General features: G+C 40.7%; 1 protein-coding gene across 1 annotated transcript in view; it reads left to right on the top strand.

The window, feature by feature from the left end:
• The window catches only part of LOC149143080 (condensin complex subunit 2-like), a 215,645-nt gene extending 201,709 nt beyond the window's left edge, over positions 1-13,936 (top strand). Inside the window, exon 13 of the mRNA XM_089448169.1 lies at positions 13,217-13,936. Coding sequence (XP_089304295.1) covers positions 13,217-13,423 — 207 coding nt within the window. The 3' untranslated portion in view covers positions 13,424-13,936. The remainder of the gene's footprint in view (positions 1-13,216) is intronic.
• Positions 13,937-14,616: the final 680 nt, after the last annotated feature.

The raw sequence follows: 14,616 nt of genomic DNA, 5'->3' as shown, positions 1-14,616 counted from the left end.
AGGTGCAACATGATGACGAAGTGCAGCACAACGATAGGTGAAGGAGTCACCTTGGAGAATTAGTGGAAGCAACATGTCTTCAACTGATCTCATGTATCATCTTCTTAGAGATGATCTATGCTCTTATCTAGATAAGTCAAATTGTTGGCCTCTGTTGTACGTACTATCTCTCTCTGTCTGTGTTGAACTATTGAAGAGCATATAAGAAGAATTGATCAAGGGTTTCCCCACATTGGGGTTTGTCCCTGGCTAGCACCACATCTTGTGTCCTCTTGTCTTGGCTTGTCTTCTGTGATTTATGTTTATGTTCTATCTGCAGTTTACTTTAATGTTGATGTGATTGCTAATCTGGAAAAGGTATTGAGCTAACTGTGAAAATTGAAACAAATTGCTCTAAGCATAGAACATACCTAAAATTTAACACGGTATTAGAGCTGAGGTGAAGACAATGCCCAAGGTAGAGTGAAAGAGCAATCACCGAAGACAATGAGGAAAGGACAAAAGGACCAATGGGTTCCTCATCACTCTTCAAATTCACCGAGGGTGAAATCGAAGCAGAGAATATTATCAGAATGGCGCAGTGGAATATGGCCTACCTAAAGATCACTTCATTGGGAAGACCGGATCTCAGCGTGGGAGGAAAGGCATATAACTAGTTCGGCCATTATGCGAAGGAGTGTCTGAATGGCAGGGACACGTCACTTGATGATGATAACAATCATTCCAGGGACATATTCAATGGTCAGAGGAATGACAAGTAATGCAGGTCATCAAGGAAACGACCGACTCTTGAAAGAAAGCAAGGAACCCCAGGTATGAAGAATCAAATGTTGTTTCTGATAAGATAAAGAAGCGCTATCTTGTATTGGCCCTCTCCTTCAGATTCTTTGGGAATCTGACTTATCGATTATGGTGCTTCAAGGCACTTCGTCAGATAGAAGGGTGCTCTCTCTAATTTGGTAAAGATGGAAAAATCGTGGGATTATACTTGGAGTCGATGCGACCTATCCCGGAAAGGGTGTAGGAAATGTTACCCCTCAATTGAATGAGGGTAACCTGATTCATTTACAAAATCTCTTTTATGTACCTGATCGCAAGAAGAACCTGGTGTCCATTTCGGCAATGGAAGTCAAAGGCTACAGGGTGGCATGAAAGGTACGTGTTTGAAAATGAAATTTTCAAAGATACTTTTTCTCATGGGTTCAGGGTTGGCAATTTGTATCAAGTTGCAGGATGGTCCATTGGGGATCATGTCAATTGACATATCTCATCTATAGCACTGGAGGTCTACTTATTATGGGACCCTACTTGATGTGAGTCAAATGGTGACAGGGATGCTTGAATTCAAGAAGAGCATGAAGGTACATGTTCGAGATGTATCGAATGAAAATCTTACAAGGGGATCATTCCCCTCATGTAGTAGGACAACCCGACAGGTTTGAGATTCATGATCAGGAATCTCATGTATGCAGGTGGAAGAAAGCCCTCTATGGCTTGAAGAAAAACACCTCGGGCCTAATATGAGAGGATTGATAGCTGTCTGATGAAGCTGAGATTCACTAAAAGTGAAGCCGATCCAAACCATTGTTTGAAGCCATGTTGCGGGGGAGCGCCCCCCCCCTTCGAACCCGCTCCCGAAGTGCGCTCCGGGCGGGAGCGCGCTCCCAAAATCGCTCCTGGACGGGAGCGATTTTCGGGAGCGTGCTCCCTGAAAAAAATTTGTGCTCCCTGGTCTGTTAGGGAGCGACACAGGGAGCGATCGCTCCGGCGCTCCCGGAGCGATTTTTAATGCCCGGGAGCGATCGGGGAGCGATCGCTCCCTGATCGCTCCCGGACATTAAAAATCGCTCCGGGAGCGATTCGAGCCGGGCCGGGAGCGGTTCGGCGGAAAAAAAATCCGCCGGACCCGAAAAAATAAAAAAAATTAGATTTTTTTTTTTGTTTTATAAGCCCAATGGGCCAAAAAAAATTCATTATAACTTCATTGAGCAAGGTTTGGAGCTGGAGCAAGAGCAAAGGAGCGAAGAGCAAGTGCTGAGGAGCGAGGAGCAAGTGCCAAGGAGCGAGGAGCAAGCCTGCAGAGGTAAGTAACTTAGTAATCTAGTTAGTTTAGCTGGTTAGGTAGTTAATTTAGTTAATTTAATTTAGTTGTTTGAGTTTAACTGTTTAAAGATCATGCATTTAAATTAAATTAATAAATTAAATTAATTAATCCCAATAAATTAAATTAATTTGCAGATTCAAGAATCAAAACCCTACAAACATCAAAAACCATGGACCTGACGATATTTATTGGCATTTGCCTCTTTCTGGTCCCTTTTATGGTTATTATGGTGCTGGACAGGGGGCCCCAAACTGAAGAGGGGGATGAAGACGCCGGAGAAAGTCAAATGGGTGAAAACCCCAGTGAGGAGGAGGTGGAGGAGGGTGAACATGACCCTCAAAAAACTAAACAAGACCAAACTCCATTGTGGAAATATGTTCACAGGGCTGAAACAGGGAGAGGGGGTGGAACCACTAAATTTCATTGCCCCCATTGCAACAATGATTACACAGGTTCATACACCCGTGCTAGAAGACACCTCTGCGGGAAAAAGGCCATGGGATGGAGAGAAACAAATAGGAATCAAAACTTGTGCAGCGGTGTCAACAGTAGATAGAGCCAAATACATAAGGGAAGAGGAGGAAGCCCAACACAGAACAAAAAGATCAATGGGTTTCTTTGAACCAAGCTCACAATCACAAAGAACTCCTTCAGCATCCTCCCAAGGCAGTGGATATGGACATGGAGGCATAGGGTCATCATCTTTAAGGCGTAGAACCATATCAGATTTCCTTAATGAGGGGTGTAGGAATGATGTGGATTCAAAAGTTTACAGGTTTCTCTATGCATGTGGGATACCATTCAATGTTCTACGCTCACCTTATTGGCACGAAATGGTTTCTGCCATAAATGATGCCCCTAAAGGATACAAGAGCCCTGGGTATGACAAGGCAAGAACTGTTGGCCTTGATCATGAAAAAGCAAAAATATCACATTCTTTGAATAAAATGACAAGTCCTTGGACTGACAATGGGGTGTCCATTGTATCTGATGGATGGACAAATGTAAAAGGCAAGCCATTGATAAGTGTTCTTGCTGTGTCTGTTAGTGGTCCCATCTTTCTAGCTGCACATGATTACTCAGACAAGTTCAAGACCGCCATCAACATTGCAGAAGCATTACTTGAAACAATTGAGCGTATTGGCCCATACAATGTCATCCAAGTCATCACTGATAATGCTCCTAATTGTAAGGCAACGGGAGCAATTATTGAGGATAAATACCCGAACATATTTTGGTCTGGATGTTTGGTTCACACATTGAACCTTCTGTTGCATGATATTGTCAAAAACAAAAATGAACAATACCAATGGATTGGTAATTTGTACAAGAAAGGAAAACAAATGATAAAATTTATTACAAATCATAGCAATACCCATGGCCTTTTCCGCAGTCACTCGAGATTGGAGTTGCTGAAGATTGCGAGGACTAGATTTGGTAGCTATTACCTCACCTTCAGGCGCCTTTTGAAGGTAAGAGAGGCATTAGCTAGCGTGGTATCAAGTCCACATTGGCAGGTGTTAAAGGAAAGGGCTACAAATGTAGCTGACATGGCAGGTTTTGAAATGGTGGAGGAGGCCGCTGTTGATGGGCAGTTTAGGACAACTGTGAGGCAGGTATTGGATTTCACCAAGCCAATTTATCACATGATTCGGTTTGCAGATACAGACAAACCAGTGATTAGCGAGGTGTATGAGCAAATGGATACCATGTTGGGGGAAATAAAAGACATTGTTCATAATAGAGATCCCAACTTGTACAAACTGATTCATGATTGTGTGTGTGAACGGTGGAATAGGCTTAACCTTCCACTACATTGCTTGGCGTATATCCTTACGCCAAAATACTACTCTACATCTTGGTTGGGCCAACCTGCAGCAGGGGGTGGGGTTAGGACCAAACCCCATTTAGATCAAGAGGTAACTAAAGGATATCTGGAAGCATTAGAAAAGTTGGTACCTGACAGGGAGGAATGTGCAGCTGTGCGCCTTGAAATAGGCAGATACTTCAGTGGCACTGGTTTGTATGGTAACTTCCATGCAATGGACGACAAAGATAAATTTGATTCTCTCACATGGTGGGAAACATATGGTGGCCACGGACTTTTGCCGAAATTGGCAAAAAAAGTTCTTTCACAGGTTGTAAATTCTTGTTTAGCAGAGAGGTGTTGGAGCACCTACAGTTATATACATAATGTGAAAAGAAACAGACTCAATGAAAACTGAGCAGAAAGCTTGGTTTATGTGCACTACAACTTGAGGTTGTTGAGTCATTACTGTGATCGGGCTAATGAGGATCCCACATATAAAATTTGGGACAATCACCCAGAGGATGACAATTTGGAGGATGGCATTGTACATATTGAAGAACTAGAAGAGGAACTTGTAAGGGATGAAAATGAAGCAGCATCCATGCCACCTCCACCTCCACCTCCACCATCCAGTAGCAGTGCTCGAGGTCCGAGTCTTGTTCCTTTGCTGTCGCCACCTCCATCTACACCCTCGCGTGGAGGTTCTAGTTCTAGTCGTCGGTTTGTGCGGGAGACTCCTAGAAGACCACCACGACCTGCTTATACTCTAGGAGACTCTCGTGGCAAGGGCCACATGTAGATTTACAGTTTACTTGTTTTTTTTAGTTTCTATTAGACTTTAGTTTTCATAACTGTTGAGTTTTGAGTCCTTGACTCTTGACTCTTGACTCTTTCATATCATTATGATATTTTTTGTAAACATTATATCACTGTGACAATCAAAATTTGAATTTTGAAGTTGGGCCTTGGCAATTATAACTCATTGGTAATGATTGTGAATTATGAATATGATGCTTTGTGAAAGACTAAAGTTGTTTCATTTCATCTCATTATTCATGTTTCATTTTATAAATTTTTAACATTACATATCATGTTAACAGTTAGAAGTTAGGACTTAGAAATATCTTCGATATTACTTCTTGTAATGGTTAAACTTAGCTTACAAGTACAACTTTGGTGATCAATGATGATAAATGTTATTGAATTTTCAATTTTGAAAGCTTGAAGTTGAAACTTTAATATTGAATTTGATGAATCATGATTTATAAGACTCAATATGTTGCAGTTGTAATATGTATTTTCTAACTTGTGGACATGGTTGATGACGATTATAATTTCTAGATGATTGATGTGATATGGTTCAATGATCAATTTATGTTTTTTTTTATGTTTTTTATGTCTATTTCATCATTCTACATGTTTTTGTTGACATATATGTATCAAAAATTAAAAAATATAAAAAATATATATATTTTTAAAAAATCGCTCCCGGATTCGCTCCCAAACCGGGAGCTTCTGAAAATGGTCGCTCCCGTTCCCGTTTTCTTTCCCGCTCCCCGCTCCTGCTCCCGCTCCCAAGTAACATTGGTTTGAAGGTTGTGGATGGTAGACCTCTCATACCAACAGCTTCTGAGAAACGACCTATTTCTGACAGGTGCAGACCATCTCACTTGAAGAAGTAAGAGGGAGTTGGATTCCAAATATGGAATGGTAAACTGCAAGCCCGTGACTACCTCGAGGATCTTAACTTTCAGAAGTTATATGGTGGTGATGCCGAACCAAATTTGGGAAATGCCTCCAAGTTTCGTAAACTCATCTGCATTAATGTTCTTGGTGAACTTCCATCCCTATATATGCTTTGCAGTTAGCATGGTGAGCTCATATTTGGTTGAGCCTCACTAGATTGGTGCCAAGAATCTTCTGAGATATCTTCAGGGCACAATCTCTCATGGATTGAGATACACTGCCGAAAATATGATGCTGCATGATTATTCGAATGTTGACTGGGCAGGCAGTGTGGAGGATCGCTAGAGCATTTCTTAGTGTTGGTTCTCTCTGGATTCTGCTTCGATATCATGGATGAGGAGGAAGCAAAAGTCGGTTGCTGTAAGCACTGCTGAGACTGAAGACATAGCTACGAGTATGATCTCGTGTGAAGCTGCCTGGTTGTGGAAGCTCATCAGTGAGCTGTTTGTACACATGATGAATACCACTGTGATTCTTTGTGACAACCAGAGGGGGATTCGATTATTGAGGAATCCCGTATTCGATGATTGCTCGAGCAGATAGACATCAGACACTGCCTTATTTGGGATAGGGTAAGTCGATGAGCGAGGAGGCTCCATTGCATTGAGATTGATGTACAGGTCGCAGACATTTTGTCAAAACCTCGGGGAGAGGTCAAATCTGTGACTTTCCTGAACGACTTGGAGTTGTTGAGAGACCCTCTTATAAGGGTCCTGCATGTTGCATGCATTGAGCTCTGGGAGCTCTGGGGGGCTTGGGGTACTTACTGGAGCAACATATGACCACAGGGCGACTCACCCTCACCTTGTGGTGCGCTATGTACAAGATGACATGTTCAACCTTTCCTTGTGATACCTCGTGGCGACTGTGGAATAGGATGATTAGTTCTCCTGTGGGCGGGGATGATTAGTTATCCTGTGGCAACGGTGGAACAGGATGATTAGTTCTTTTGTGCGCTGGGATGATTAGTTCTCCCGTGGCAACTGTGGAACAGGAGGATTAGTTCTCTTGTGAGCTGGGATGATTAGTTCTCCTGTGGGCCGGGATGATTAGTTCTCCCATGGCGGCTGTGAGCCAGGATGATTAGTTCTCCTATGGCGACCAATGGACAGGATGATTCATTCTCCTGTGGATAGGATGAGTAGTTCTCCTGTCGAGGCATCCTACCCATGCAGTCTGGGACTCATGGGAATTACCTCTCATCTGATCAATGAGCAGGGAAATGGGGTTAGGGACCATAGTAGTACTATCGATGGACACATCGTTGTATCTATCGTACTCCCTATGCTAGGATGACCTCCATTGATCTGGGATCAATGAATCTGATCTGGGATCAGTATCAGTGGTTTGAGACACTCTATTGTGATATTGATTTGGGATCAATAAAACTGACTTCGGGCCAGTAAGAGAGTGATGTGACACACTCTCTTCAAATGAAACTGACTTCAGGTCAGTAGAGAATGGTATGAGACATTCTCGATCAATTCTTCTTCTTCATGGTTCATCAGAGCAAAGCAAATTTTAGCAGAGCAGAGCAGTGCAGGGCACTGATGGCAGAGATAGTACAGTCGATCATATGGATCAGCGGATGGAGTTCTCCCTAGTTGAGAGGGAGTGTTAAAATTGGCAACTAGGGCCAAACTCCATGTGGGTCATCTTATTAATGGAAGCTGATATTTTTTCTTGGATCCCTCTCATCGAGAGGTGTAGGATTGATCTAAAGATCATCCGATTCCAATAAGTATTCATGGAGATATGAATTTATTTGTGTTATGGGACAATTCGTCAAGGTCGGCCAGCAACCAAATAAACCCCCCTTGTGCTGAACGTTTTAGTATAAATAGAGGTGGCCTTCAAGTCATTTCAACACACTTGGGATCTCTTCTTCTCTACTTGTCTTTGGGTTTTAGTAGGAGGAGAGATCCTAAGGGATAACGATGTCCTAATCCAGAGGGTAGAAGCCAGAATTGTCTGAATTGCCGGAACTGTCAGGAATAGCCGAAATTGCCGAAACTGTCGGGAATAGTTGGAACTGTCGGAATAGCCAAAATTGCCGTAATTGTCGGGAAAAGCTGGAATTGTTGGAACTACCGAGAATAGCCGGAATTGCCGCGAATAGCCGAAATTGCTGGAATTGCCGGAATTGTCGGGAATAGCCAGAATTTCCGGGAATAGCCGGAATTGCCGGAACTGTCGAAACTACCGGGAATAGTTGGAATTGCCGGAACTGTTGGAATTGCCGGGAATAGCCGGAAAAGCTGATGCAGAGGGTAGAAGTCGGAACTGTCGGGAACTGCCGGGAAAAGCCAGAACTGCTAGGGATATCTGGAACGTTCGGAATGGGCGAGAAAGCTAACGCAGAGGGTAGAAGCCGAAACTACTGGGAACAACCGAAATTGCTAGAACTGCCGGAACTGCCTGTAACAGCGAGAATTGTCGGAACTACCGGAATTGCCGTGAACAATTGGAACTGCGGGGAACTGCCGGAATAGCCAGAGCATCTGTCTCCGAAGGAGAGCAGCATGCAAGGGACAACTAACTAACATTGGGACAGTTGTATGGTACTTAGCAGCAAATACACCAAGCATGCAATGTTACACCTAGCATTCAAGGGACAGCTAGCATGCAACGACAAGCATGCAAAGGACAACAAACATGCTAGGACGACAAGCAAGCTAGGGACAAGAAGCAAGCAAGATGCAACCAACACATAGGTCAGTATGGCAACATGGTGCAACAATGGCGTGTAATGCAGTATAGTGATGGGTACAGTCATGATTAATGTAGCATGATGAGATGCAGCATAGTGATGATGGTTGCAGCATGGTGCAGCACGGTGAGGTGCAACATGATGACGAAATGCAGCACAACGATAGGTGAAGGAGTCACCTTGGAGAATCAGTTGAAGCAACATGTCTTCAACTGATCTCATGTATCATCTTCTTAGAGATGATCTATGCTCTTATCTAGATAAGACAAAGTGTTGACTTATGTTGTAAATGTACTATCTCTCTCTCTCTCTCTCCTGAACTATTGAAGAACATATAAGAAGAATTGATCAAGGGTTTCCCACATTGGGGTTTGTCCCTGGCTAGCACCACATTGTCCTCTTGTCTTGGCTTGTCTTCTGCGATTTATGTTTATGTTCTATCTGCAGTTTACTTTAATGCTGATGTGATTGCTAATCCAGAAAAGATATTGAGCTAACTGTGAAAATTTAAATAAATTGCTGTAAGCATAGAACATACCTAAAATTTAACAAGATGCTTAACCAATTCAAAGAAACTAGAGCACTTATCCACTAATGATTATCCACAAGATGTAAACCAAAGGCTGTTCAAGAATATTCTTATGCTAGAACCACAATGCCAATTAGATCTTAGATGCCCGAATTAACTTTATTCATCAACAGTATTAGACTTAGATTTTGAGTTGTTCAAGTGCAAACTTAGACTATTCTCAAGACCAAGATGAGATAATAAAACTTTAGATTTCCAACTCAGATTAGCAATAATACTTCAGAATTTTAGAACTTATTAATGTTATAACAACAATAAGAGATTCACTTTAGGTCATGAAATTTGCCAAGCACGCGAAACATAAAATTTTCCAATGACTAGCACATGTAAATTATGATTTTAGCCCACTTAAATATGAAGTATTCAGTGATAAATAAGATACAAAGTAACTTATTACAACAATAAACAAATCAGCAGATCAGCATGCTAATGATGCTACAACAAGTGCCCAATATGCCCAAAACTAAGAAATTTCACCAAAACTGAAAAAATCAAGTTTTAGGGTTTTTTAGAGTGTATGTTTTTGAAAATTACAGATTTGATATGTTCAGTTATGCAGTAAATTCCAGCAAGTAAAAAATTAGATCTAGGCTAGATAACCAATGCCCAAATGGCCAAAATTTAGGAAAATTTAGATTTTGCAATTTTGAGTTATTTTGACCAATTTAAATGTGATTGTAGGGCTATTATATCACTGCGATCACTACTGTATAAAACAGAGGCAAAATGAGGGTTTAGAGAGCAAATCCTAGGCTTAAAGCCTTGAAGATGAACTTGCCCAAGTTGCTAAAAATTTCTCCAATGATCAAGTCACTGAAAACTCAAATTTCGAGCAACTTTCTCTTGCAAAACCACCAAGGAATCAATCTTAAACACTTCAGGGATGAATCTAGGGCAAGTTAGGGCCAAGGAGGGCCAACACCAAACTCAATAGAGAAAGTGTTGGGCCAAAAATTGCCAAGGAGGGTTAGCGCTGGAGAGAAGAGGCCCTGGAGGGCCTAAAGACTAAGGGAGAGGCCCAAAAGTGTTGGACGCTAGGGCTTGAAGGATGCTGAGGGTTTGGGGAGGGCCCTAGAGCCTATGACCTAAGGCCTAGGAAGGCTGCCGCAAGCCCTTAGAGGGTTTAGGCTAAGGAAAGGAAGAGAAAGGAGGGAGAAAGGAGGACAGAGGGCCACAAAGGAGAATGTGTTGGAATTTGTAACTAGGTTCGGTCTTCATTAATGTATTTGAGATGTACTTATCAAAAGAATGAAGAAAATATTTTTATTATCATTTCTATGACTTATTAAAGCATGGGTTTCATGATTTGGTCATCATGTTTTAGGTCAAAATCCCCATTGAGGACTTCTAGAATTTATTTTTAGTCATTAGAGTCATTGTACATTTAAAGAGATCTTCCTTGGGCTTTCGGTTCATGTAAAAAGGTTTCTTATTGAGTAAAACATGATTTATGTAACCTCCACAACAAGTCAACCTAGGACACCTATTCGACCCAATGTTTTAGAAAATGACCATTTGAATCGGTAACTGGTCAAACTGGCCAAGTCATTCGCTGACCGGGTCAAACTGACATAAATACCAGGTTCAACTCCTCATTTCGCCCAGAAACAACAAAAACTGGTGCTAACTGGCTGGTTTATGGTCAAACCGGCCAGTTCTGTCCTTAACCGGTAGGTTCGCTGCCAAGGTCGCGGTGGATCCACGCAGTGCAATTTAGGAAGCTTCTAGGGTGTTTTGGAGGGAAAATAAGGGTTGTTTCCCTCCAAAAACACCTTCTCCAAGCCTTTAAAAGGAGCTCACCCCCTTCACTTGCCTTGCACATCTCATTGGAGTTTTTGTGAGTTTGATTGGGAGCTTGGAGAGTGTTGAGTTTTTGTTGGAGTAGTGCAACAAAAAAGAGTTTGAGCTAAGTGGTAGTCATCATGCCTGCAAAGTCAAGGATACTGCATGGGCTGATTGTGATATGATTGATGGTAAAATGATCTGCAAATATTGCCAAAAATCTATTGAAGGAGGGGGTGTTAATAGGTTCAAGCAACACTTGGCTGGGATAGGAGGCCATGTAAAGCTATGTGGAGCACCAAATGAAGTAATAGGGCAGAATACCTTCAGAAGATTGAGATTTAAGTCATTGAACCAATAGAGAAGTTTGTGACTCAAGCAATTGCAAAGTTTGGGAGTCGAGACTCAACCAATTGAGTTTGATCATGATGACTCATGAGAAGTTTCAAATGATAACGCTGATCACTATTATCATATATGTAGACTTGTGGTAGGCCAGTGGCCCCATAATTTGTAGGTTTTGTTTTTGCACTGTAGAGGCCATTTAGAGCCTCATTGATTATATATTTTGTTGCTGATATGTATTGCACTTGGTGCCATTTTGACATATTCATCTTTACATGGTATATATATGAGCAAACTTTGCATATTTTGTGTCCTATTGGTTTGGAATCATAGTTTTAAATCTTAAAAATAGCTTTTTCACTAAAAATGAATTATTTTATGTATTTTTTTAAAAACCAGTGCATTTAGACCTGACCAGTCTCGATTTGAAACCCGGTTTATTAGGTGGACCGTACGGTCACCGGTTCCCGTTTTTAGAACCATGATTCGACCTCACCTGGAGCCTATAAAGGAAGGAGATCAAATTCATTTGGAACATCTCATCTCAAACTAATTTGATATCTCTCTAGAAGGTAGAAAAAGTGTGGAGTGGATCAAGGAAGCCAAAAGGAGTGCGAGTTGGGTCAAGGTCAAGGCAAAGGAAGAAATCGAAGTTTTTTTGCTACTCTCTCTCTCTTTTGTGCCCTAGTTTGCTAGATTGAAGTCTTCCAAGTGTTGCTGTTGCTAGTTGCTTCCTGATGCCGAATGTCGCTGCGGGGGAAGCAGTGCTGCAAAGGGGTCAAAGATCTGGAAGCGCTGACTTGGTGTGGAGGGAAGGTTTGGTCTATGTCTAGGTTGAAGAGTCTCAAAGAAAACTATTGAAGGAAGAGAATTTTTTACTGGGTTTTCCCTTTGAGGGGGGTTTTGCCCTGGCATAGTGCCTATATATTGTGTCTAGTTTTTTTGTGATCTTCATATGCACATAATATGGTAATTGCTTGATGAAATATAAGATAATAAATAAGTAAAAGAAGCCAACATAACTCACAAGTAATTATCAAGAAAGAGGAATCAAACCTTAATCTACTTGCATTGATTTCTCAACATGGTTTCAGAGCTAAGTTCAAAGAAGATTGAAGATCACATCGTTGGCTTGGAGGAAATGATTACTCCCTCTATAATAAGAATGGGACTCAATAGTGCAGGAAGCTGTATTAAAAAGATCTTCTACTACTTATTCAACGAAGTTAAAAGCCAAGGGTTCTTGGCTGCCACTTAATAATGATAATGCATGGATTATGGACAGTGAAGCATCTTCTCATACAGTGGAATTGGGAGGAAAAAAATGGTACTTCAGGGGTTGACATGACATCCATTCATGTCATGCTGGTCAAACATAATAGGTTAACTCCTAGGAGAGATAAATTTTGCATATGAACTCTGATTGACGTGATTCTTGCATTGTTGGAAAGGTCTTTAAGTGTAGAACAACATCATGTGGATTGATGCTTAAGTGGGAAAGTTTTCCCCTGAAAAATGCCATTTAAGGTCTCAAAATTGCCTCAGTAAGTTTCAGACCGCAATTTTCCAAACTAGGCCCCACTGATAAAATTGCCCCTGCAAACTGATTCCTCCATTTTTTCCACTCAGAAAGCATCAAAATAAATGACAAATTATATAATGGTCCAGTCCAGATCAGTACATTAAAGCTAAGATATTTCATAGTAGATCGTCATACTCTTTTATGTGTTTGCCTATACAATTTGGAAACTTAGCGTGCAGGACAGATGCTTGGTTTTTTTCATTGTGAATCATGCTCGCTTCAGGGAATTTGCTATTGATTCCTGATGTTTGATGCATGTTACATACCTTGTTATTTCTCATAACAGTTATCAGTAGCTGGTTTAATACCTTGAGTTCATGAAAGGGCAACCCAAATTAGAGTAGGGACTTCCTACTATTACTTTGGATTACATGCAGAGGTTGTAAAAGTTAATACTAGTTATTTTTTTCCTTCTTTTTCTTTAAATTTGAGGGCCCTTTCAACCTTATTTCAGTTGAATTCAAAGACAAATGATTTGAGTTCTTTACACTCCCTATCAAATTTATGTGGTCTAGAGTCTGGAATGATGTTGGGATGCTTTTTGTCAGGATTATGGAGAAAGGTCTGAAAGCGCAGTATCATTCAAGAGACTGCTGAACAGCTTTCCTGCTATATGTGCTGCGGCTGAACCTGAAAACATTTCGGTGCATCTCTGTTTCATTTGCTTGTTACATCTTGCCAATGAACATAACCTAAAAATCCAAGATTGCTCTAGTTTGGATGAACTCTCTATTTCAAACATTGAGGATATCTAAGAAGCAAAAGATTAAACAGGATCCATATGAATGGTTTGTACAATAGTCTATTTATATTTGTGTACTATGTTGCATGGGTGTGACAATGATTCTTTGTAGGATAGTCTCTTGCAGTCTGTAAAATATGTTTTTGGCAATTATCTCACTGCCATTTTTTCCAACAATTAAGGACAAGGCAGCAGTATGAAATTTTCACTGCTGAGCTTGCAGCAGTATGAAATTTTCACTGCTGAGCTTGGTGCCAATAAACTGAAATAGAAATGTAAGGGAGCCTATTTAAACCGAGGAAAGTTGTAAAGTTTCTTATTTGAATATATTAGTCAATGTTCGATGATATCTCTTTGGTTCTGCTGCCAAGGTTTTGTGTGATTTATTTATCTGTTGCTTTCTTATGGGAAAGTTCAATCCCATCAATTGTGGGTACCTGTATAAGACTTCTGAATGCATCAAGTCATATTTTATGATACTGGATAACATATATTATTTATATTATGCATAGGCATTTTGGTCTTAGTCTTCAAGTGTGTTCTGATTGTGCATTGATTTATAACATATTGCTTGAAATGAATGGTATCTACACTAGTCTATTTATATTTGTATACAATATTTTGTGGGCGTGGTAGAATGATTCTGCAGGATAGTCTCTTGAAGTCCGTAAAACATGTTTTTGGCAATTATCTCACTGCCATTTGTGCCAACAATTAACGAAAAGGAAGCAGTTTACTGCCGAGCTTGGTGTCAATAAAACGAAAGAAAAATTGAAGGGAGCCGGTTTAAACCGAGCCAAGTCGCAACGTTTCTTATTTGAATATATTACTCAATGTTTCATCATATCTCTTCAGTTCTGCTGCCAAGGTTTTGGTGTGATTTATTTCAGTTGCTTTCTCTGGACAATTCACACCCTATCAAATGTGGGTATCTGTTTAGGACTTCTGAATGCATAAAGTCATATTTTATGATACTAGCTAAGCATATGTTATTTATGATATTCATAAGCATTTTCATCTTAGTGTGAAGGTTTGTTCTGCCCGTACATTGATTTATAAGATGTTGCTTGAAAATTTATGTATAGTAGTCTATTTATATATGCGTATATGTTGCGTGGGTGTGACAGAACGATTTTTTTTGTAGGATAGTCTCTTGTAGTCCATCAAATATGTTTTTATGGATAACTAATTAAATATGCATAACAT

The sequence above is a fragment of the Pinus tabuliformis genome, chromosome X (assembly GCF_031772625.1).
Source record: "Pinus tabuliformis cultivar Carrire ecotype Pingquan chromosome X, CPIR1, whole genome shotgun sequence".
In the NCBI taxonomy this organism is placed as follows: Eukaryota; Viridiplantae; Streptophyta; class Pinopsida; order Pinales; family Pinaceae; genus Pinus; species Pinus tabuliformis.
The sequence above is the reverse complement of the archived record's forward strand: the minus strand, read 5'-3'. Positions and strand labels throughout refer to the sequence as shown.